We start from the raw sequence: 21,627 nt of genomic DNA, 5'->3' as shown, positions 1-21,627 counted from the left end.
TACGGGGGTACCGGGCCGGTGCCGGTTGCCAGGCGACAGCGGCCCCGCCCCGCCCCTGCGGCGGCTCCGCAGCTCCCGGGGCCGGAGGATGCGCTGACGTCACCGCTCCATCCCCGCGCGCCCTCCCGGTCCCCGCGTCCCACTCCGGGCGGCGGCGGCCGCCAACCAGCGCGTGGGGCGGGGACCGCAGGGGCGGGGCCGCTGCCACCCGCACCGACACCGGCACCGACACCGGCACCGGCACCGACGCCGGCACCGCATCGCACCGCGCGGCTCGGCCTCATGCCGGCGCCCCCCGCCCACGGCTGAGCTCCGCGCCCCTCCGAACCGGCCACGGCCCCGGCCGCGGGCATCACAGGTAGGGAGGGGCGGGCGGCACCGCGCAGCACCGGGGCGATGGCCGCGGGGGGACACCGGGGCTGCTCGGCGGTGGCGGTGCCGCCCCTCGTGGCCCCGGCGGGCGGGAGCGGGATGCGCGTCCCGAGGGTCCGGCGGGGCGGGGGGGCTGCGGGCGGGGGCCATTTTGCGGAGCCCCCCCGATGCTCGGTGTTGGGGTGTGAGGAAGCTGCCCTGGGGTCCCCAGCGCGGGGAGCGCCGGGTGCCGCCCCATCATCTTCCAGAAGGATCCAGCCGGGGTGCGCGGGGGGGCTGCCCGCGAACGGAGAGACGCCTCTGCCGCCCCGGCCCCGGGCAGGGTGCGAAGGGAGGATGCCGTGGCGGGGGGCACAGGAGCCGCCCCGGAGGCACCCCTGCTGTCCCCTGCGGGGCAGATGGCAGTGGCTGTGCAGCTGAGCCATCTTGCGTCATCACCATCAGGATGCTCCGGAGCCGAACAGCAGCGCTGCGGGGAGCGCCGGGTGCCCCGCCTGGGGCTCTCGCACGGCAAAGATGCTGCGGTGCCCAGGCTGTTCTTGGCCCCCAAGGACGAGCAGCTGCCGGTGACCTTGCGCTGTGGGGTGGCCGGACCAGGGCCGCCATGTCACTGCGGTGGCTGCTGGCTGTGGAAGGGGCCGGTCCGGGGTGCGGGGCTAGCGCAGAGCTCCGCGCTTGTCATCCAGGCTCGCAGGGAGCAGTCCTGCACCTGCCCCATTGTCTCACTCCTCTGCTGCCTTCTCCCCCTCCTCCTCCTCCTCCCCTAGACCCTGCAGACCCCAGTGAGCCGGGCTCCTGCCTGCTCGGGTCCCATGCGACACCATCAGGGCTCGGGGGGCACCAGGGACCAGCCGAGCATCCTCTGTCCCACCCCAGAGGCAGGCACAGCCCCCGGAGCAGCCCCGAGCAGGTGGCCTCTGTGGCACTGGGGACAGAGAGGCAGCACACAATCCCCCGGGTATGGCCAGGGGTGTGGTGGCTCTGCCATCTCGGCACGCTGCTGCTGCTGCTGCTGACCTCCATTTTGTCTGGGAGGTGGCAGCTGGCGCTGGTAAAGATGCTGCCAGCACCACCCTGCACCTCCCTGCAGCCCCTCAAGGCCTGGCTGCTGTGGGGATCTGTTGTGCAGCCCCTCCCTGGCTGCCCTTGCCCGTGCCCAGCGGTGCCCCCAGAGCTCGCTGCCCTTTCTGTGCCCCTTTCCCTGCTTTGGGCTGGCATGGCTGGAAGAGAGGATGGAGGGAGCAGGGATGGGGGTGGGGTTACTCTGCAGCAGAGATGGGGAGCAGAACCCCTCATCCATGTCCTCACATTTGCTACTTGTGAACTGAATCTGCCTGGGAATTCTCAGGGAGCTGCAAGCTCTGCCCTGGGGCTGTGTCTCCCATTGGGGTGGGCAGGAGGTGAGGGGGCACGGGGCAGGGTGATGGGGGAGCTGGGCTGGCTTTCATCTGGCTGTGGGGGGCTCTGTCCTTGTCCTGGGCTGTCCTCTGAGCTGCCTCCCTGCCTGCAGGTGCTGCTCTGGAGAAAACTGCACCGTCATGGCCCCTTGTGCTGTGTGGGGCGGGAGGTGGTTGAGGAGCCTGACGGTGCCATGTCATCCAGCAGCGTGTTCCTGCTGCCCTGGAGGCACCACAGAGCCCCGTGAGCCCAGCCAGACCCCAACAAAGGCTGCAGGGGAAGGGCTCACCACAGCAAAGCTGCTGAGAACACACCAGTGCTGCCAACGGGGCGTCCACCCTCGCCCTGGCTGAGGTGATGTGGGGCTGGATGGGAGCAGACAAAGGGAAACTCACCTTGGATCTCCCTGGCTGAGGCAGCTCCTCATCTGCTGGAGCTGGAGGACAGCAGCACAGCATCCTTTGAGGAAGAGCTTGCTGCTTGGTGGCACCTGGGGACAATGCTCCCTGTCCTGTTGGTCACCTCTCAGCAGGAGAGGCTGCCAGTTGGTAGACCCTGCACTAAAGAGTGGTTTCATTAGCTAATCTCTGCCCAATTAATCTTGGCTGATCCAGTTAACCGTGGCTCTCCATGATTTGCCCCTCACTGGGGGTGCCTGGTGTGTCACAGGGAGAGGCAGGGTGCATGGGAAGGGGGGAAAGATGGAAACTGGGGACAGGTCCAGATGTTCCCCCTGGCCCCAGGACGTGGCCATTCCTCTCTGCAGCCTCCCCTGTGAGCAGGGCAGCCCTGGCAGGCGGCAGGGAGGGAGCAGGGAGCAGGGCTGTGGTGCTGGCACCCTCCCAGCAGCGAAGGGCTGGCCCTGGCTTATCGAATTTCTCTCGATGGCAGCAGATTAAACTGCTCTGGCTGCCCCCAGGCAGGGAGAGCTGGCCGGGCTGGAGCTGCCCACAGGCTAGGGGGGCTGCCCTGCCCTGCCCTGCCCTGCCCGCTGCAGCCCTGCCCCTCTCTCCCCTGGATGCCCAGTGATGCCAGGGCTGCCTCCCTGCAGCTGAGTGGGTCAGGGGAAGGAAAGGAGGGTGAGGAGCAGCTGGGCAGTGTCTGCTGGAGGTCCCCAAGGGCACAGGATGTCACCTGGGCTCCTTGGCTGGATGGAGCTGGAGAGCTGCAGAGGAGCAGAGGGAAGCAGGGCACTGCCCACCAAGGATGCTGAGGGAAATGGAGGGAGCAGAAAATGGAACTGGGACTCTGCAGCAGGGAATGCTGGCCAGGAGAGGAGCTCACATCACATCACAGCCAGATGGGAATACACTGGGATGTAGACTGTGATGGCAGGGAGAGAGAAAAGGTGCTGCTGGCCAGGAGGGAGGTTCTCACAGCCAGCATTGGTGGGGTGTGGGGTGTGGGGCTGAGTGGGCAGAAAAAGGCAAAGAAAGGAAAGCAGCACTAATGGAAGGCACACAGCAGAATGAGGCACACAGGAAAGTGTTCAAAGGAGAAACCAGAGTGTCTTTGTGGGCAGTGATGGGGCTGGAGCGGCTGGGAGTGGCACAGGGTGGGAGGGGACGAGAGCAGGGGCTGAGGTGGCCCAGGCAGGCAGCAGCGGGTCCTGGTGGGCTCACTGAGGGGTGGGCTCACTGGGGCTGTGCAGGGACCTGAGCCACCTCTGGAGAGGCTGCAGAGCTGGGGAAGGGAGCTGCCTTGGCTCGGGAGCAGAGGGAAAGGTGTGACATGGGCAGGTGTCAGGGGCAGCCTTGCCCCGGGGGTGGATCCATTGTCCTTGAGCGGTGCCACAGGGTGGAGCAGCTCCAGCTCTTGGCCCGGTGAAGATGCAGCCCTTCCACTTGGGAATACATCCAATCGTTTTCCTGGGAAAAACAACTCCTCCATTCCCCTTTGGCAAGCTCTGCTGGTTAATTTTCCTTCCCCCAGCTGAGCAGGGAGGCGGAGGCCACTGGGAGGCAGAGCCCACTTGCTTGCTTAGGGACTCAAGGGTGGTGTTAAACACCTGCTTAAAATAATCCAAGCTCAGGAAAGCTGAGACCAAACGCTTGAACTGTGGGATTTATGGGCGTGATCACTGGCTGAGCACAGTGGGAGCTGCAGAGCCATCCCAGCAGGGAGATAAGAGGGGGGCTTGGGAACTCCAACAGAAGCAGCTTTGTCCTCTGCACGCTGTTGGACATGCCAGCTCACTTATAAAACAGGCAAAGGGTTTCTGAAAGGCAGTGCCAAGCTTGTAACACTTTCTAGATGCAAATTTTTCCGCCGTGTCCTTGGTTTCCTCTCACCCCATGGAAATCAAACCTCAGCTGTCAGACCTCAGGTAGTTTTAAAACCATCCCCTTCTCTTGGGATACTTTCTATTCTGTGGATTTGGTTTTTTCTTCCCTCTCCCCCCACTTTTTCCACAAATTCTCCTGAATTTTTCATTTCCACTGTGAGAAAACACATCTCATGTTCAAGATCCCTCCTTCTGGTCTTGGCCCATGTAACCAGAGCTGGTGCTCACTAACGATCTCATTTCTCTCCCTGATCTCCTTCCTCCCAGGGCAAACATCCTGCTGGCAAAACCCAGGCTTGGAAAGCATCAGGGAATTCACACCCAGCCTTGCAGCTGGGATGCCAGAGGAGCAGCTCCTGCCCATTTTCTGAGGGGTTCTGTGCTCCATTTTCACCAGCAGGGAGGAGCCAGGGAGTAGGGAAAGGCAGGAAAAGGGATGGATGTTAGAAAGGGATTTGTGGCAGGTCCAAAAGGATCCCAAAGCAATTTTCAGAGGAAGGATCCCAGTACAATTTTCTGGGCAGTGGTCTTGAGGCTTAACTGCAGCTGAGGGAAGGTGGGATTGGCCTGCAGAGCATCAGTGCTGGGATGCTCAACTGCTCTGGGAGGTGTTGGCGAGTGGTTTGTTTTGTCTTGGTGAGATGTGCAGTTTAATTTTTCAGCAAAAGGACTGGAAATAGGATGGTAAACTGGGAGCTGGGGCTGAGTGCAATGGCCACTGGCTCCCCAGGAAGGGCTGCTGGTGCTGATGCTGCAGGTCTGCTCTGTGGGAGCTGAATGGGAGGCGCATGCCCAGCCACCGCCTCCGTTCCCAGTGGAATGCCATCGCTTCCCTGCCTCCCTCCCTGCTCTGTCCTGCTGCCCAGCCCTGCTCTGCTGGGCTTGGAGCGGAGGCAGCAGGCTCTGGTAACGGGCTGGGACTTTTCTTGCAGATTGGGGGGGTACCTATTTGATGGCATTGTCACCCTGGGGTGGAAAAGCTGCTCCTTGGGGTTGTGCTGATGCTGGCAGTGGCTGCTGTGGGTGCCCAGGGGGATGCAGGCTCCAGTGCTGCCCTGGGGACTGAGATGAGCACTGGAGCCTCCATCCCTGAGCCCTGCAGGCTCCAGTGCTCCACCGGGACGGAGCTGGGGGTCCTGACCTGAGGTATGACAGAGAGAACAGGTAAATTGAGATATGGAACAAAACATCATCTTGGGGGCAGAGGCAGAGCAGCGTTCCCTGCAGTTTCCTTGCACAGGCCCTCCATCCATCCACGCAGCACAGGTGCAGGATGTGGGTTGGCATGCAGGTGTTCCTGACCCCCTTTCCTTTCCTTTCCCTCCCGTTCCAGGCCAGGCAGCGCTCCGGGGCAGCGGCAGGCGGGCGGGGCCGGCGCCATGGCGGGAGCCTCGGTGAAGGTGGCGGTGCGGGTCCGGCCCTTCAACTCCCGGGAGATGAGCCGCGAGTCCAAGTGCATCATCCAGATGTCGGGAAGCACCACCAGTGAGTGCCCCGGGGGCAGGAAGGGGGGTTTGGGTGCTGCTGGCAAGGAGCAGGGGTGGTGTGGTCGCAGCAGTCTGGGGGGGATCGGTGTGAGGATGCCTGAAGCATCTCCAGTGGTTTGGACGGGGAGATGTGGGAATGGGGTCAGCATCCCATGGGGAGATGCTGTTGGAATGGCAGTGGTGGGACCTACACGGCACTGAGCCCTTGGATTTTGGTGACAGTGAAAGAAAGGGGCAGTATTCCCCAGTAGGCAATGACAGAGGAATCACAGAATCAAACAAATCCCTTTTTTCAGAAGGGATTTGTGTTAAAGGGAATCTAGAAGGGATTTGTGTTAAAGATGATCTCGTTCCAACCTTCCACTAGAGATCAGGCTCTTCCAACCTGGTCTTGGAGCTGTGTGTGGGCCAGCAAATGTTTTTTGACTGCCTGGCCAGGTACCACTCACTGCAGCACACCAGGACCCATCCCTGCTCTCTGGGGCTCTTGGAGCTGCAGCAGCAGCAGCAGGGAGGGATGGGAGGGGGGTTTGCCCAGGGAATGGTGTGCTCAGGGTGGGGAATGCAGCCTGGAGCCCTGGGGCTGTGTGTGCTGTCTGGAGCCCTTGCCCCTCTTTAGACACCAGCAGGGTGTGGGACTGGCAGTGAAACCCCTCCTCTGTGGCTCTGGAAGCCTCCAGATGGGGCAGTGTCTAAAATAACTCCATCCTGCGTCACCGGTGGTGGGTGACACGCTGCTGGAGCCACCCCCTCCCTGCAGGCTGCCATGACAACCCTGCTGCTGGCAGGGGACAGCACCCAGGGGTGCAGGGGGGCGCTGGGACCCCGCTGGCCACCCCAGGCCCGGGGGAAGCTCTGTGGGGCAGCCCCTGCTGGTCTCTGGCTGGACACGGATTCTCCACCTGCCCTCGTAGTGAGGAAGCCTCCTGTCCATGCAGGAGCTTCCCAGCTGCCCAAGGCAGGCAATGGGAGGGCAGATGTTCCCCATTCTGGTCCTGGGGGGAACTGTCGTGCCCCAGTCCCAGCCAAGAGCATCAGGCATCCCCCAGCTCCACCGTGGCACTGTTTGCTCAGAGCTGTGCCCCTGCTCACCCTGGCCGTGCCCCCAGCCCTGCAGCCCGTGCCTCTGCTCCAGGGAGGGCAGCAGGGCTGCAGGCAGGGGCCCTTTGCTGACAGGGAGGATTTTCTCCATGAATGGACAAACCACTGGCTAATCCGCCTGGCCAGGGGGCTGGGGAGCAAAGTGTGGGGGGCTCTGCTGCTGCTGTGGCTGGGGGAGGCAGGAGGGTGCCAGCAGAGCAGGACTGTCCCAATCCCCCCAGCTCCTGGCAGAGAAGCCAAAGATCAACATATCTGAGAGGGGTGAGAGCAAGTTTTCCCCTTCCCAGGATTATTTGGAGAGACCTTTGTCTGAGCTGGGGTGGAGAGGCAGCTTCTTCTCCTGCCTCCATTGAGCCCCTGGGAGGCAGAGGGATCTCAGCCTTTCTCTGCTGTCCTCTCACCTGCAAGCTTCCAGCTGCCACAGCTGCCCCCAGCCCTGCTGCTCTGTGCCTGTCCTGCACCCTGTGGGCACCATCCCTGGCACCAGCACTCCTGGCCCCTCTCCTGATGGCTCCCACCAGGATATTTGATCCCAGTCATGTTCGCTGTCCAGAGCTGTGCCTCTGCTGCCTTTAAACCCTGGTGATTATTTTCCCTGAGGTGGGCTCTGGGCTTTCTCCTGCTCTGTGCCTGCCCACTCATGCTGCTGCCTCTTCAGGGCAAGGCAAGGGACACCTCCAGAAGTTTTCCTCCTTCCTGCCCCCTTGTTTCTGTGTTTGTCTTCATCTCCACACCCCTCCTTGCCTTTTCAATCCCAATGGCCCAGAGCATGATTTTTTTTGCACAAGTCCTATAGGAAAGGAAAAACTCCACCAGCAGCATTTATCTGCCTGCAGGCAAATAAATGGGAATGGCAGGGGCATGGCAAGAGTGTTCCAGCTCAGGACAGGAGATGCCTGCCCTTGGGATGCTCCCCTGTGTCCCAGTCTCTGGTGTCCCATGCCAGCTGGAGCTGCAGCTGGGGTGCCTGGAGCCACGTGGTGCCATCCCCTGCCCTGTGCCCAGCATGGGCTGGCACTGGGATGCAGAACAGGCTCCTTGTGCTGCTCCATTCCCGCTCCACAACCCATCTTTGCTCCTGTTTGCACGGTCAGTGTCACTCTGCAGGGCAGGGACAGGCCTGGGGACCAGGTGGAGCTGCCAGGCTGAGCACCAGGAGCCACCAGAGATGCTCCATCCCACTTCTTGCACAACTTCTGCTTCTCTTCACAATGCCCTCAGCACCACATCCAAGCATTAGCAGGGGTCAGGAAAGGGCAGCCACCGTGGGCTGCTCTCCCAGGGGAGGATTCCCAGTTGTTCCTCCCCAGCCCTTTCTCCTGGTGTTCAGCCTGCCTGGGATGCCCCAGGGTAGTGGGGCCAGGCTGCCTGCAGCAGGGGGACAGGCAGGGAGCCCGTGCCAGCCCCTCTTTGGTGCCAGAGCTGGGCTTCTCTCTATGCCAGGGAGCATCTCAGCAGCACCACGCTGTGGTTTTGTGGCTGGGGCTGCATCCTGACCCCCCCTTCCCCTCTCTGCCTCGCTCAGTGCTGAGTTGTTCTCAGGTCACAAGTGGGGGACCCTTCCCATTGGAGTTGGTGTTGGAGGAGGGGTTCAGAGCAGAAAGCATCTCTGTGTGTGACACTGCACATCTGGAAGCACATCTGGCCACCAGAGACTCCCAGCAGTGAGCTGCCCCGTGCCTGGGGCTGCCCAGGAATGCCCAGCTGGAATCAGGAGGGGTTTGAGCCCTGGCTGACTGAAGAGAAAGCTCAGGGCTTGTGGTTCCTCCATCCTTGGTGGTGGCAGGGAGCAGCTGGGGCAGCGGGCACGGGAGCTGTGCTGTGCAGGCCTCAATGTCACCTCAGTGTCACCCAACATGGCTGGTGGCTGCACCTCGTGATTGCCCGCTGGTTTGGGCTCCTTCTGATGCATCTGTTGTTTCAGAAATAAAACCACATGGTAAATGCTCTACAGGAGGAGAAAAAAAACCAACCCATGGCATGAGGAAGAGCAGTGATGCAGTCTCCAATTTCCATGGCAACGTCCTTTTCATCAGGGGATGACAAAAGCAGACTCTTGTTTCCGCTGCTGGTGTGACACGAGGCATTAATCACTGCTGGGGCTGGGCACCTGCAGGGGAAGGAGCCAGAGGGGCTCTGGGGGAGCCCTGGCAGGGCTGCAGCTGCTCCCACCCCACAGGTGACACCACGGGGGCTTTGGGGACAGGGAGCCTGTGACCCTGCTGTGTGACAGTGTTCACAGGGGTTTTTGAATGAGGGAAGACATGAGAATGTTGACTCCATATTTCAGAAGGCTTGATTTATTATTTTATTATATATATTACATTAAAACTATACTAAAATAATAGAAGAAAAGGTTTCACCTCAGAAGGCTAGCTAAGCTAAGAATAGAAAAGAATGAATAACAAAGGTTTGTGGCTCAGGCTGTGTCCAAGCCAGCTGACTGTGATTGGCCATTAATTCCAAACAACCACATGAGACCAATCCCAGATGCACCTGTTGCATTCCACAGCAGCAGATAACCATTGTTTACATTTTGTCCCTGAGGCCTCTCAGCTTCTCAAGAAGAAAAAATCCTAAGAGAAGGATTTTGCATGGAAAGATGTCTGCGACGGCCTTCCAGGAGGGTTTTGGACTGAAACCCATCACCCTTCATCCCTCCCACATGGAGGAGGGGAGAGGGGCATGGGGCAGGGGTACCATGGGTGGCTGATGGCCTCATGTTCCCATCTGTTTGTCCCTAGCTATCCTGAACCCAAAACAGCCCAAAGAGACACCAAAAAGCTTCAGCTTTGACTATTCCTACTGGTCCCACACTACGGTAAGCACTGGGAGGGCTGAGCTTGCCTCAAAGGCTGGGCTGGGGAGGGTCAGGAGGGCCTCCTTGCCAAATTTCTGTGTCCCCCTCCTCTGTGCAGCCTGCAGACATCAACTATGCATCCCAGAAGCAAGTGTACCGGGACATTGGCGAGGAGATGCTGCAGCATGCCTTTGAAGGCTACAACGTGTGCATCTTCGCCTACGGGCAGACAGGAGCTGGGAAATCCTACACCATGATGGGCAAGCAGGAGAAGGACCAGCAGGGCATCATCCCACAGGTATGCCTGGGGAAAACTGCCTCATCCCAAAGGGGTGCCCAAAGGAAAAGCAGAACTGGGAGGAAGGAGGGCTGTGATGGTGTTCACAGGGGTCTCAGGTTGAGGGAAGAGATGAGGATCTGCCTGCATGTTTCAGAAGGCTTGATTTATTATTTTATGATATATATTATATTAAAACTATACTAAAATAATAGAAGAAAGGATTTCATCAGAAGGCTGGCTAAGAATAGAATAGCAAAGAATGATAACAAAGGTTTGTGTCTTGGACTCTCTGTCTGAGCCAGCTGGCTGTGATTGGCCATTAATTAGAAACAACCACATGAGACCAATCACAGATGCTCCTGTTGCATTCCACAGCAGCAGATAACCATTGTTTACATTTTGTTCTTGAGGCCTCCCAGCTTCTCAGGAGGAAAAATCCTAAGGAAAGGATTTTCCATGAAAGATGTCTGCGACAGAGGGCAGCAGGGTGGGAGTGAGGCCTTGCCAAGGTCTGATGTAGCACTGCTGTGACACTGAGCTGGCATGGCTCCACCAGGAGGGGGTCAAGGAGGGTCACCCAGGCTCTCCAAGGCTGGAAGGACAATGGTCTGCCCACACAAGGCCAGTGGGTGTGAGCAACAGTGGCCCAAGAGCTGAACTGCTGACCAAGGGCTGGCCTGACAGGACACAGCAGGGCTCTGGGGATGCTCATTGTCCATGTCAGCGTGGAGGGGCTCTGCCAGCTCCTCAGAAGCCATTCCAGCACTCACTGGTTAGTTTTTGGGGTGAAAAGGTAGAAACCCCTGTATCTGGGCACTCTTGTGTCTGCAGCTGTGTGAGGACATCAATGACACCACATTGGGGCTCTGGGGATGCTGATTGTCCATGTGAGCTCTGCCAGCTCCCCAGGAGCCATCCCAGCACTGACTGGTTGGATTTTGGGGTGAAAAGGCAGAAACCCCAGTGTCTGGGCCCCCCAGGCAGGAGCAGTGGGGCTGATCCTGGCTCTTGTGTCCGCAGCTGTGCGAGGATCTCTTCTCCCGCATCAATGACACCAGCAATGACAACATGTCCTACTCTGTGGAGGTAGGCACCCCTCCCTCTGCCTGCCCAGCCCCTCCTGGCCCCCCAGCTGCCTCCACAGGCTGTGCCAGTGTGCAGAGCCCTCTGTGGGGCCACCCTGCCATCTCTGCCCGTGCCCTCTGCTCTAGGTGAGCTACATGGAGATCTACTGTGAGCGCGTGAGGGACCTGCTGAACCCCAAGAACAAGGGCAACCTGCGGGTGAGGGAGCATCCCCTGATGGGTCCATATGTTGAGGATCTTTCCAAGCTGGCTGTGACCTCCTACAATGACATCCAGGACCTCATGGACTCTGGGAACAAAGCCCGGTGAGTTGGAGAAGGGCAGGAGATGGGCAGGGTTTGGGAAGCTTGCAGTCACTTCTAGGAGGTCCTGCTTCACTCCCTGACTTTGCCAGTCCAGCTGCTCTGGAAATGGCAATCCCCTCCTCACTGAGTGTTGGGTATCCCCACTTTCCCCTCACTTTCGTCCTGCTTTCCAAGGGCACTGGAGACAGCAGGGAAAAGCCTGAACCTGTGCACATCTTCTCCCAGAGCCCTCTCTTGTCCTCTATTCTTGCCTTTCCCCCATGTACCCTGTCCTGGCCCTGTCCCCAGCCACTGCAGTGTCCCCCACAGGGTGTCACAGCTCCCTGTCCTGCTCTCCCTGCAGCACAGTGGCTGCCACCAACATGAACGAGACCAGCAGCCGCTCCCACGCCGTCTTCAACATCATCTTCACGCAGAAGCGCCACGATGCCGAGACAGACATCACCACTGAGAAGGTGAGAGCAGGCCTGGGCACTCAGGGCAGCCCTCGTGGGTCCAGGGAGGACTTTTGTGTGCTTTTATCAGCACTTGGGGCATGGTGGTGCAGCCTGGTGGAGGGTTGGAGCAGGAGGGAGATGAGTGCCAGGCACATTCTGGGCTGCTGGTCCCTTGAGGGACTGACCCCTGTGCAGGGTACTTGGCAGCTTCAGCCCTGCCTGCAAGGGTATTAGCCCTGCTCCTGAGCAGCTCCTGCAGGGATGACCCTGCAGAGCCACTGCTGCCCTCAGAGCAGTGCCATCCTGCAAGGGGGTTTGGCTTTGTGCTGGGTTTGCTGTGCCCACAGGGCTGACAGCCTCCCCTCTGCCTGCAGGTCAGCAAAATCAGCTTGGTGGACCTGGCTGGCAGTGAGAGAGCTGATTCCACGGGTGCCAAGGGCACAAGGCTAAAGGTGAGAGCTGACCTGAGGTCCCCTTCTGCTGGTGGGACACCATGGCCTCCTCCCTCATCCCCAAAACATCTCCTTCCCTTGCCTGGTTCTTTGCCCACTGCACTGCCAGAATCCTGGATGGGATTGTGTTTGAAAGCTGCCCAGTGCCAGTTTCACCATCAGTCCCAGCTGGGGGGTGCTGGTTACCCAGTTAGACCAGCTCCTCTTTGCCCATACCATGCTGGACGTTCCTCACTTTCTCCTGGGCTGAAATGTGGCTCTGAAATGGGGCCTGAGCATTTTCCTCTTCTAACCAGGAAGGAGCAAACATCAACAAGTCCTTGACCACTCTGGGGAAAGTCATCTCTGCCCTGGCAGAAATGGTAGGTAGCTGGAGAGCAGACAAACAGCAACACCAGGGGGTAAATGGGCTTGGGGCAGCAGGGCTGGGCTCAGCTTTGGGGGATGGAGCATCCCAGCTCCAAGGGCTGGGCAGACACATCCCAAGCTGTCCCTGCAGCTGGGACAAGCTGGGCAGGTGGAGATGCCACCTGCATGGGGACCTGTGGTAATCTCTGTTTGAGGGCCAGGGATGTGTGGTGGGTGCCAAGGAAAAAGCAGCTCCCCTAAACATTGTCTCCATTTCCTTTGCAGGATTCAGGGCCCAACAAGGTGGGTGCCCAGGCTGGATTGGGGGGGGTGTTGGTTTGGAGCACAGTGGGAGTGGGTTCAGGGTGGTTTGGGAGTGAGACTGTGCCTGGACTTGAGCCATCTTCTCCTCATTCCTCCTCCTCCCTCTGGGGCTCTCAGAAGCCAGCCTTAAGCAACCCTCCCAGCTCAGGGCATTTCACAGGCAGGACCTGTGGACCTGGGCAAAGATGCCCAAGGTTTCCATCCTGCTCCAAGTCCCCATGGCTGGGGACCAGCTGTCACCTTCCCTTTGAGGGGAGCGGGCAGCCTGACAGCCCTTCCCTTTGCTCTCCCAGAACAAAAAGAAGAAGAAGACAGATTTCATCCCGTACCGAGACTCGGTGCTGACCTGGCTGCTGCGGGAGAACCTGGGTGAGGACAGCTGGGGGTGTGCTCTGCCAAAGGGCACGGCAGGGCGTGGCAGGGGGCACAGGGAGCAGCATCTCCCTCATTGTCTGTCTCTCTGGGCAGGAGGCAACTCCAGAACTGCCATGGTGGCTGCTCTCAGTCCTGCTGACATCAACTACGACGAGACCCTCAGCACCCTCAGGTAGGAAGAAGTGCCCTTGTCCTTCCTGCAGTGAGCAGGGACAGGGGAGGCTGAGGCCAGGCACTGCCACGTGCTGTCCCACCTCTGTGGTGTCCCTGCCTGGGGGTGTAGTGTGGAGGGAGCCTGCAACCCCAGACAAAAGGCCAAAGGATTGTCCTGGCACTGGGATCCTCCTTGCTGGAGGGGCTCTGCAACACTCTTGCTTGTCCAGCAGCTGGGATTTTGCCCCTGTTCTTGTGCTGTTCAAGACCCTGCCCCTGTTCTTGTGTTGCCCTGCCCCTGTTCTCAGTGTTGTTCAAGATCCTGCCCCTGTTTTTGTTCTGTTCAAGACCCTGCCTTGATCTTGTGTTGCTCAAAACCCTGCCCCTGTTCTTGCATTGCTCAAGCCCCTGCCCCTGTTCTGGTGTTGCTCAAGCCTCTGCCCTGTTCCCCAGGTACGCTGACCGTGCCAAGCAGATCCGCTGCAATGCTGTCATCAATGAGGACCCCAACAACAAGCTCATCAGGGAGCTGAAGGATGAGGTGGCTCGTCTGCGTGACCTGCTCTACGCCCAGGGCCTCGGGGACATCATTGACAGTAGGTACCAGGGGTGCTCTCTGCCCTGGCTCCAGGCAGAGATGGGCTGATGTCCCCACAGGCTCCCTGCACCCTGCTGCCCTGCCCCACAGCAGCACCAGTGCTGCCCCTGTGAGCCCCTGCACAGCCCCCAGCCCCTCCTGTGGCAGGGGGAGCTGCTTTCTGCCTGCCAAACCTTCCCTTCTTCCCTTCCACCCACCATCTTCAGCGTCCAGCACCCAGCAGAGGTGCCAGGAAGGCGTTACTGGGACTGCACGTGCCCATGGGCTCCCTTCCCTGTGCTGTCTGATACCCCACTGAGATGAACCCCCTCCCCTTGTTCTGTTCTCTCTTCTGTTCTCTCTGTCTCACCCCCCTCCCTGCCCTCTCTTTCTCTCTTAGCCCACCCTGCTGCAGGAGGATCCAAATGTGTGTATTCCCCATCACTGGTACTCTCTGTTGCTTCCCAGCTTTTTGGAGATCTGGGCTGTGCCCAGGGGCACCCGTGCAGCATGGGGAGGGCTCCTGCAGCCAGCCCCTGCTGCTGGGGTGCTGTGTGCCTGCAGGCTGCCCATCCTCAGGGAGCTGGCACAGGGCATGGTGCCAGAGTGCTGGCTAGCACCTGGGCTTGGGCTAGTGCTGAAGGGACCAGTGTCCTCCCAGCTGGCCATGCCAAGGGCCCAGGCCACACGGGGACTCCTCCTTCATGCTGTTGTGATGTTTCCTGTCGCTGCTGCTGCTGCTCTGCTACTGCTGGTGTCTCACTGGGGCTGGAGCCTGGCACGGCCTCGGGTGGGATGGAATGGTGCTCTACTGGTGGATTGGTGGGTGGTGGTGGCCAGGAGGCTTTGGCCTGTGGATAAGCACTGGGCCTTGTCCCATCCTGGGTCAGGCAGTGCAGTCAGGCCATGGCAAACCTGCTGAGGAGCCAGGGCTCTGCTTGTGTCCTTCTGGCTAATGGAGATGGGTGACTACTCCTGCACCTGCTGACCTGTGCCCTGGCTGCCTCTTGCACACTGCTCTGAGAACCAGTATCTCCTCAGGGCTGGAGGAGCATCTCCCCCCAGAGCTTACTCCTGGGGTGCCAGCTGGCAAGCACCCCTGCCTGTAGAGCTGGCTTCATTCTCTGGCTGCCTGGCCAAGGTGCTGCTCCATCAGGCCATGGGCTTCCTTCGAGCAGACCCTCTGGGGGAATCCTGCTGCTCCTCCTGCCCTGTCTACCTGACCCCTTTGTAGGGCACAGGGCCACCCCCTCTCATCCCCTTCCCTTCTCATCCTCTGCTCCCAGATCTGGCTAATCTGGGGCATCTGGGCAGGGAAAACCATACAGGCTCTGTGAGATGGAGAGGATGCCAGAGGCAGTGGCACACGCTTGGGGAGGATATTTGGTCCCAGACCTGATGTATGCAGGACCTGAGGTTGCAAAAGTGTCCCTGGGAGCCCAAGATGGTGCTTCCAGCATCTGCCTCACCCAACAGCCCTGTGTCCCTGCAGGGCTGCCCGGGCTGGGGAGGAGAGTGCCTGCCCTGCCCTGTTGCTGTCTGTGCTGCTCTGCTGCTGCCTGTGCCTTTTCCTGTAATTCCTGCCTTTTTTCTCGACGCACCGGCCACTCTTTTTTTTTTTCCCAACAGCTTTTCTTGTCTCTGTCTCTCTCTGTCACCCTGTCTGTGTGTCTTTCCCCGGCCCTCCCCTCCTTCCGCGCCCGTAGATGTGTCGGACCTTGAGAACAATAATGATGCTGGAGGGGCAGAGCTGAGCCAGCGCCATGACAATCTCTCCACAGTGACCAACGCCATCGCTGGCATCAGCCCCTCCTCGTCCCTCTCTGCCCTGTCCAGCCGCGCTGCCTCGGTCGCCAGCCTGCACGAGCGCATCATGTTTGCCCCGGGCAGCGAGGAGGCAATCGAGAGGCTCAAGGTAAGAGGCTGCTGCTTTTCCTTTTCCTTTTCCTTTTCCTTTTCCTTTTCCTTTTCCTTTTCCTTTTCCTTTTCCTTTTCCTTTTCCTTTTCCTTTTCCTTTTCCTTTTCCTTTTCCTTTTCCTTTTCCTTTTCCTTTTCCTTTTCTTTTCCCCTTTTCCCTTTTCCTTTTCCTTTTCCTTTCCCTTTTCCCCTTTTCCCCTTTTCCCCTTTTTCCCTTTTTCCCTTTTTCCCTTTTCCCCATTTCCCCTTTTCCCCTATTCCCCTTTTCCCCTTTTCCCCTTTTTCCCTTCCCTTCCCTTTTCTTTCCCCCTTTCCCCCTTTCCTCTTTCTTTCCTCTTTCTTTCCTCTTTCTTTCCTCTTTCTTTCCTCTTTCTTTCCCCTTTCTTTCCCCTTTCCCCCTTTCTCCTTTTTTCCCCTTTCCCCCTTTTCCCCTTTCCTCCTTTCCCCTTTCTTTCCCCTTTCTTTCCCCTTTTTTTCCCCTTCCCCTTTCTTTCCCCTTTCTTTCCTCTTTCTTTCCCTTCTTTCCCCTTTCTTTCCCCTTTCTTTCCCCTTTCTTTCCCCTTTCTTTTCCCCTTCTTTTCCCCTTCTTTTCCCCTTCTTTCCCCTTTCTTTCCCCTTTCTTTCCCCTTTCTTTCCCCTTTCTTTCCCCTTTCTTTCCCCTTTCTTTCCCCTTTCTTTCCCCTTTCTTTCCCCCTTTCCCCTTTCTTTCCCCCTTTCCCCTTTCTTTCCCCCTTTCCTCTTTCTTCCCCCTTTCCCCCTTTCCCCTTTCGCCCTTTCCCCTTTTTTCCCCCTTTCCCCCTTTCCCCTTTCTTTCTCCCTTTCCCCCTTTCCCCTTTTTTCCCCCTTCCCCTTTCTTTCCCCCTTCTTTCCCCCTTTTTTCCCCTTTCCCCCTTTCTCCTTTCCATGCCCTGCAGCTTGCAGAGGGGGCTCGGTGTTTTCTGGAGCCCCATTGAAGTGTGATCCTCATGTGAAGCGATACCCAGATGTGCCCTTGCAGAGTGGACAGACCTAGAGCTCGCCCACCCTGAGGGTTTGGGTGTTGTAGGGTCCTCCTGGTGCTGCCTTGGAGCTGTGGCACAGGTGCTTTGGGCTTGTGATGGGCAGAGTGCTCCTGGTCCTGCACGGTGCAGCAGTGGGCTGGCAGCAAGGCAGTGGAGAGGGTGCTGTCTGTGCCTCACTGTTTGAAGGTGGGGCTGATGGAAAGATGGGGTGAAATGTGCTGCAGCTTGTGCAAACAAGCCTGAAGCTGGGACTGGTGTCCCACTGGAGCACACTGGGCACAGTGGGCAGGAGAGCTGCCCCAGGGTGGTGTCAGCAAGCCCTGTTAACCCCCCTGGCAGGAGACAGAGAAGATCATTGCAGAGCTGAACGAGACGTGGGAGGAGAAGCTGCGCAGGACAGAAGCGATCCGGATGGAGAGGTGGGTGGGCTGGGGGGCTGGGGCAGGATGGCATGGCACAGTGGCATTCCTTGGGCATTTTGTTGCAGCACTGGGGTTCCTGGGGCAGCCAAACAGTTTGGATGTCCAGCTGGACCCTGGGTTGCCCCTGGAGACCCCAGTACCCCCCATATCAGCCTGCACAGAGATGGGCTGCTCTGAAAAACCCACCTGGATTGTGAGGAGAGCTGTGGCAAGCCCTGCATTACAATCCATGGGACAAACCAAGGGCTTCCATCCTGGGGGTGCATGGAGTTTTGACAGGCACTTCTTTCTCTTGCTCCTTCAGGGAAGCGTTGCTGGCCGAAATGGGGGTGGCCATGAGGGAGGATGGAGGCACCCTGGGTGTATTTTCTCCTAAAAAGGTAGGATCATCCTATTCTCTTCTTCCTGGGGACTGGTTTGTACCTCTGCAGCTCCCTTCTGATCCACTCTGTCACAGCTGGCCAGCCCCATGTACTTCAATATCCTTTTCTTGGCTCTGAACCCGTGGGGGAAATCCCAGCACTGAGCCTGCTGGGCACAAACATGGGTACAAATATGTGGGTTAATGTCCACCCCCACTGCTGGCATGCTGTGCCCCTTCATGAGGGGACTTGCTGATGATCACTGTCTTGGACTTCAGTGTTAACTCATAAAAATTCATACTTTCAGATATTTAAAATTGCTGCCCCTGAAGCCAGCAAGTCCTTGCTAACAAATGTGGGTGGGCAAATATTCTTTCATTCATCTATTTATTGCTTGTAGCATTTGGCTTGGCCAAACCTCTTAAGTTTGTGTGTCCCCAGCTCAGGTGGTGATAAAGACTTCACAGCCTTTCCATTACATGGGCAATCTGACTTTTAGGATGAACTTGTGCATTGTTGTCTTTGTTTCTTGTCCCAGCTGCTGCCTGTTAGGAGCCCAGACCTTTGGGTAGGAAGCATGGGGGTTTATTCCCCAAAGCAGGTTGGTCTTGGAGGTGGGGCATTGCTGTGGTGGTCTTGGTGCCTCCTTGCTCTTCAGCTGTCTGGCAGGTGGAAACTCTTCTGACTTCTCCAGTGGCTGGTGAGGAAATTTAGTGTTGATAGTGTGCAAATCCATTTTGTTATGGGCACTGCACTTTGTTGTCTTGCTGTGTGCCATGGCTGGGGTGGTCACAGCTCCAGGAGCTCAGTGGAAGGTCACCACCAGCTTTACAAATCTGGACAAAAACTGCAAGTGAAGGAGGTCTCAAGCCCCCCAGGGCTGTATGTCTGTCCAGGGGGGCCAGAGGTTAAATGTTGCAGCCAACTTCTGCCAGCCACCATGGAGAAGAGCCCACCTTTCCTTGACTTCCAGCTCTGCTGCCCTGTTTGCAGTGAGTTTCTGCTGCCAGCCAAGGCTTGTGGCACCATGGTGAGGGGCCCCCTCTGCATGCTGGGTCTCAGCAAGTTGATAAGGTGTTCCTTACAGCCTGTTCTATCTGATAAATTCAGAACTTCTCCCACTGGTACTCCTGGGGCTGCCCCTGTTCCCTCAAGGTGTAATCCCAGCAGCTAAGCTGGCTCTGGCCTGAGAGGCCTTTGGCTGAGGGAGAAATTTTCCTCCTATCAAGAACAAAGTGGTTTGTGACCCAGAGCAGGAAAGGGCTGTGAGGGACTGTTAGGAAGAAGACCTGAGAGTGAAACTCAGCCTGCAGGTCGGGCTTCAGGTCTGCACTGCTTTTGGGTGAACCTCTGGGACCTGCTCTTTTTGGATGCATCATCTGGTGCACAGTCAGTGGAGGAAAACGGGCACTTTTACTGCCTTTTTGACCTGGCAGAGGGCAGGGTTAGATCAAGTATCGAGAGGAAATTCTTCCCTGAGATTGTGATTAGGCCCTGGCACAGGGTGCCCAGAGAAGCTGTGGGTGCCCCTTTCCTGGAATTGTCCAAGATCAGGTTGGATGGGGTTTGGAACAGCCTGATCTACTGGAAGATGATGTCCCTACCCATGGAAAGGGGGGTGAAATGAGATGTGGTTTTATGTCCCTTCCAACCCAAACCATTCCACGATTCTATACTATGGAATTATATTCTCACAGTGAGAATATAGTGAGAATATCGCACAAGTCAGAAGGGTCCTGCCCCTGGAGACTCTGAGCCATATCAGGGAAAGTTTTGGCTTTGTGTTGGGCCTGTTTGGAACATGAATTGTCAAAGGAGGCCAGAGGAAGGGTAGCTAGGACTCAGCTCTGTGAGGAGGAAAGCAAGGAGGCTTGTGGAAGCAGGAATCCTCATGGCAGCCTCTCTGTGCAGCCCCTGGAAAAGCCTGGATGTGTCACCCTGAGGATGCAGAGGGCAGGAGAGGCTGTGCAGGGCAGCCTCCAGTGCTGCTGAGCTCCCTCCTTGCTGCAGAGCCCCCTCAGTGCCCGGGCAGGCAGGGCACTCAGGGATGGCTCCGTGTTTGTCCCTCCCAGACACCGCACCTGGTCAACCTGAACGAGGATCCGCTCATGTCCGAGTGTCTGCTCTACTACATCAAGGATGGCATAACAAGGTGAGGGCCAGGTCCCTCCAAGGATGGAGGGGTGGGAGCACTGTCCCTGTCTCAGTGCCTGACTTCCCCAGGTGGGCAGGGGGGTGACAGCTGTCCCCAGGCTGGGCACTGTTCCCAGGGCATCCCCAAAGCGCAAACCCCCAAGATTTCAGTGCTGCAGTGCACCAAGGGTTGCTCCTGTCAGCTCCAAGGATGGGGCTGGGGGGAGACTCAGGATGGGGTGCTCTGAGGGAGGATTGAGCTGGATTTCCCCTGCAGGGTTGGCCGGGAAGATGCTGAGAAGAGGCAGGACATCGTTCTCAGCGGGCACTTCATTAAAGAAGAGCACTGCCTGTTCCGCAGTGACACCAAATCTGGTGGTGAAGGTACTGCTTGTCTGGAGGGGCTTCCCTGCCCTGGGGACCCATCCCTCTGCATCTCCTCAGCCCCTGCCCCCAGATTAATGTCCTGCCCTCCTCAAACTAGTTGGGCTTTACTGCATGGTTGCTCCATGCTTCCAGACGAGCTACATCCCTCCTGGCTGGGAGGGGAGCTCGCACAAGGCATGTGGAGAAGGAAGCAAGGTGAGGAGATCTGTGAGGGTGTTCACAGGGGTTCTTGGATGAGAGAAGAGACAAAGGATCTGACTCCATGTTTCAGAAGGCTTGATTTATTATTTTATAATATATATCATATTAAAACTGTACTAAAAGAATAGAAGAAAAGGTTTCATCAGAAGCCTGGCTAAGCTAAGAATAGAATCAGCAAGAATGATAACAAAGGCTTGTGGCTCGGGCTCTGTGTCCACGCCAGCTGGGCTGTGATGGGCCATTAATTAGAAACAACCACATGAGACCCATCACAGATGCACCTGTTGCAGCAGATAGTCATTGTTTACCCTTTGTTCCTGAGGCCTCCCAGCTTCTCAGGAGGAAAAATCCTAAGAAAAGGATTTTTCATGAAAAGATGTCTGTGACAGAGATCAGGCAGGACGGCTGAGCGGACTGTAGATCATTCCCCCTCTCAAGATGTGGAGCAGAATCCATTCCCCAAAATGGCAGAAACCTGGGTGTGAATGAGCTGTGGAGATGAGCCTGGGGAAGCTCTGGGGTCTCCTCCCCACATGCAGTCTCCAGCTGCCTTTATTCCTTGGGACTGCTCTGATTAACATCAGGTTGGCTGAGTCCTGTCAGCTGCCCACAGGGTGGGTGCTGCTGGTGGGTACCAAATGTGGCTGGGGTGGGTGTCCCTCCCTGAGGCTGCTGGAGCAGGGCAGCAGCACATGCAGGATTCATCCATCTGCTTCCACTCTGTCTCCACAGTGATAGTGACCCTGGAGCCCTGTGAAGGTGCTGACACCTACGTGAACGGCAAAAAGGTGACGGAGCCCAGCATCCTGCGCTCAGGTGGGTCCTGGGGCTGGCAGGCCAGAGCTGCTCCAACCCCCCTTCCTCCCTGCCCTGGGGGCCCTGCACTTGTCCCACATTGAACCCACACCTTTCCCCGTGCCCATGGCTGCAGGAAAACCGCATCATCATGGGCAAGAGCCACGTGTTTCGCTTCAACCACCCCGAGCAGGCTCGGCAGGAGCGCGAGCGGACCCCGTGCGCAGAGACGCCCGCGGAGCCCGTGGACTGGGCCTTTGCCCAGAGAGAGCTGCTGGAGAAGCAGGGCATCGACATGAAACAGGAGATGGAGCAGCGGTGAGAGCACGGCCTGAGGGGCTGGGGAGCTGGGAGTTCACTTCCAGCTTGGTTCACTTCCACCTTGGTTCACTTCCCCATTTCCACCTAGGCTCCAGGAGCTGGAGGACCAGTACCGGAGGGAGAGGGAAGAGGCAAATTACCTTCTGGAGCAGCAGAGGCTGGTAGGTGGCTGGGACATGGCTCCTTCTCAGACATGACTGAAATCCTGGCAGATGTTTGTGTGGGGTGGGTCTGTGTTCTAAAAATAAGGGCAAATGTTGTTGTTCCTGGAGTTGTCACCCACGAGCACTGATCCAGAGGAGGGAGGAGG

General features: G+C 58.0%; 1 protein-coding gene across 1 annotated transcript in view; it reads left to right on the top strand.

Annotated features, from left to right (window-relative positions):
- Positions 1–192: 192 nt before the first annotated feature.
- The window catches only part of KIF1A (kinesin family member 1A), a 43,129-nt gene continuing 21,694 nt past the window's right edge, over positions 193–21,627 (top strand). The window contains exons 1-22 of the mRNA XM_058812490.1: positions 193–358; positions 5,388–5,539; positions 9,387–9,463; positions 9,561–9,740; positions 10,743–10,808; positions 10,934–11,112; positions 11,456–11,567; positions 11,924–12,001; positions 12,298–12,363; positions 12,635–12,652; positions 12,967–13,042; positions 13,142–13,220; positions 13,655–13,797; positions 14,179–14,205; positions 15,485–15,693; positions 17,036–17,115; positions 17,423–17,498; positions 19,553–19,632; positions 19,891–19,997; positions 20,934–21,018; positions 21,135–21,314; positions 21,406–21,478. Of these exons, the coding sequence (XP_058668473.1) occupies positions 5,434–5,539; positions 9,387–9,463; positions 9,561–9,740; positions 10,743–10,808; positions 10,934–11,112; positions 11,456–11,567; positions 11,924–12,001; positions 12,298–12,363; positions 12,635–12,652; positions 12,967–13,042; positions 13,142–13,220; positions 13,655–13,797; positions 14,179–14,205; positions 15,485–15,693; positions 17,036–17,115; positions 17,423–17,498; positions 19,553–19,632; positions 19,891–19,997; positions 20,934–21,018; positions 21,135–21,314; positions 21,406–21,478 (2,097 nt within the window). The 5' untranslated portion in view covers positions 193–358; positions 5,388–5,433. The remainder of the gene's footprint in view (positions 359–5,387; positions 5,540–9,386; positions 9,464–9,560; positions 9,741–10,742; positions 10,809–10,933; positions 11,113–11,455; positions 11,568–11,923; positions 12,002–12,297; positions 12,364–12,634; positions 12,653–12,966; positions 13,043–13,141; positions 13,221–13,654; positions 13,798–14,178; positions 14,206–15,484; positions 15,694–17,035; positions 17,116–17,422; positions 17,499–19,552; positions 19,633–19,890; positions 19,998–20,933; positions 21,019–21,134; positions 21,315–21,405; positions 21,479–21,627) is intronic.

This window comes from Ammospiza caudacuta, chromosome 11 (assembly GCF_027887145.1).
Source record: "Ammospiza caudacuta isolate bAmmCau1 chromosome 11, bAmmCau1.pri, whole genome shotgun sequence".
NCBI lineage: Eukaryota > Metazoa > Chordata > Aves > Passeriformes > Passerellidae > Ammospiza > Ammospiza caudacuta.
This window is presented reverse-complemented; position numbering and strand designations above follow the sequence as displayed.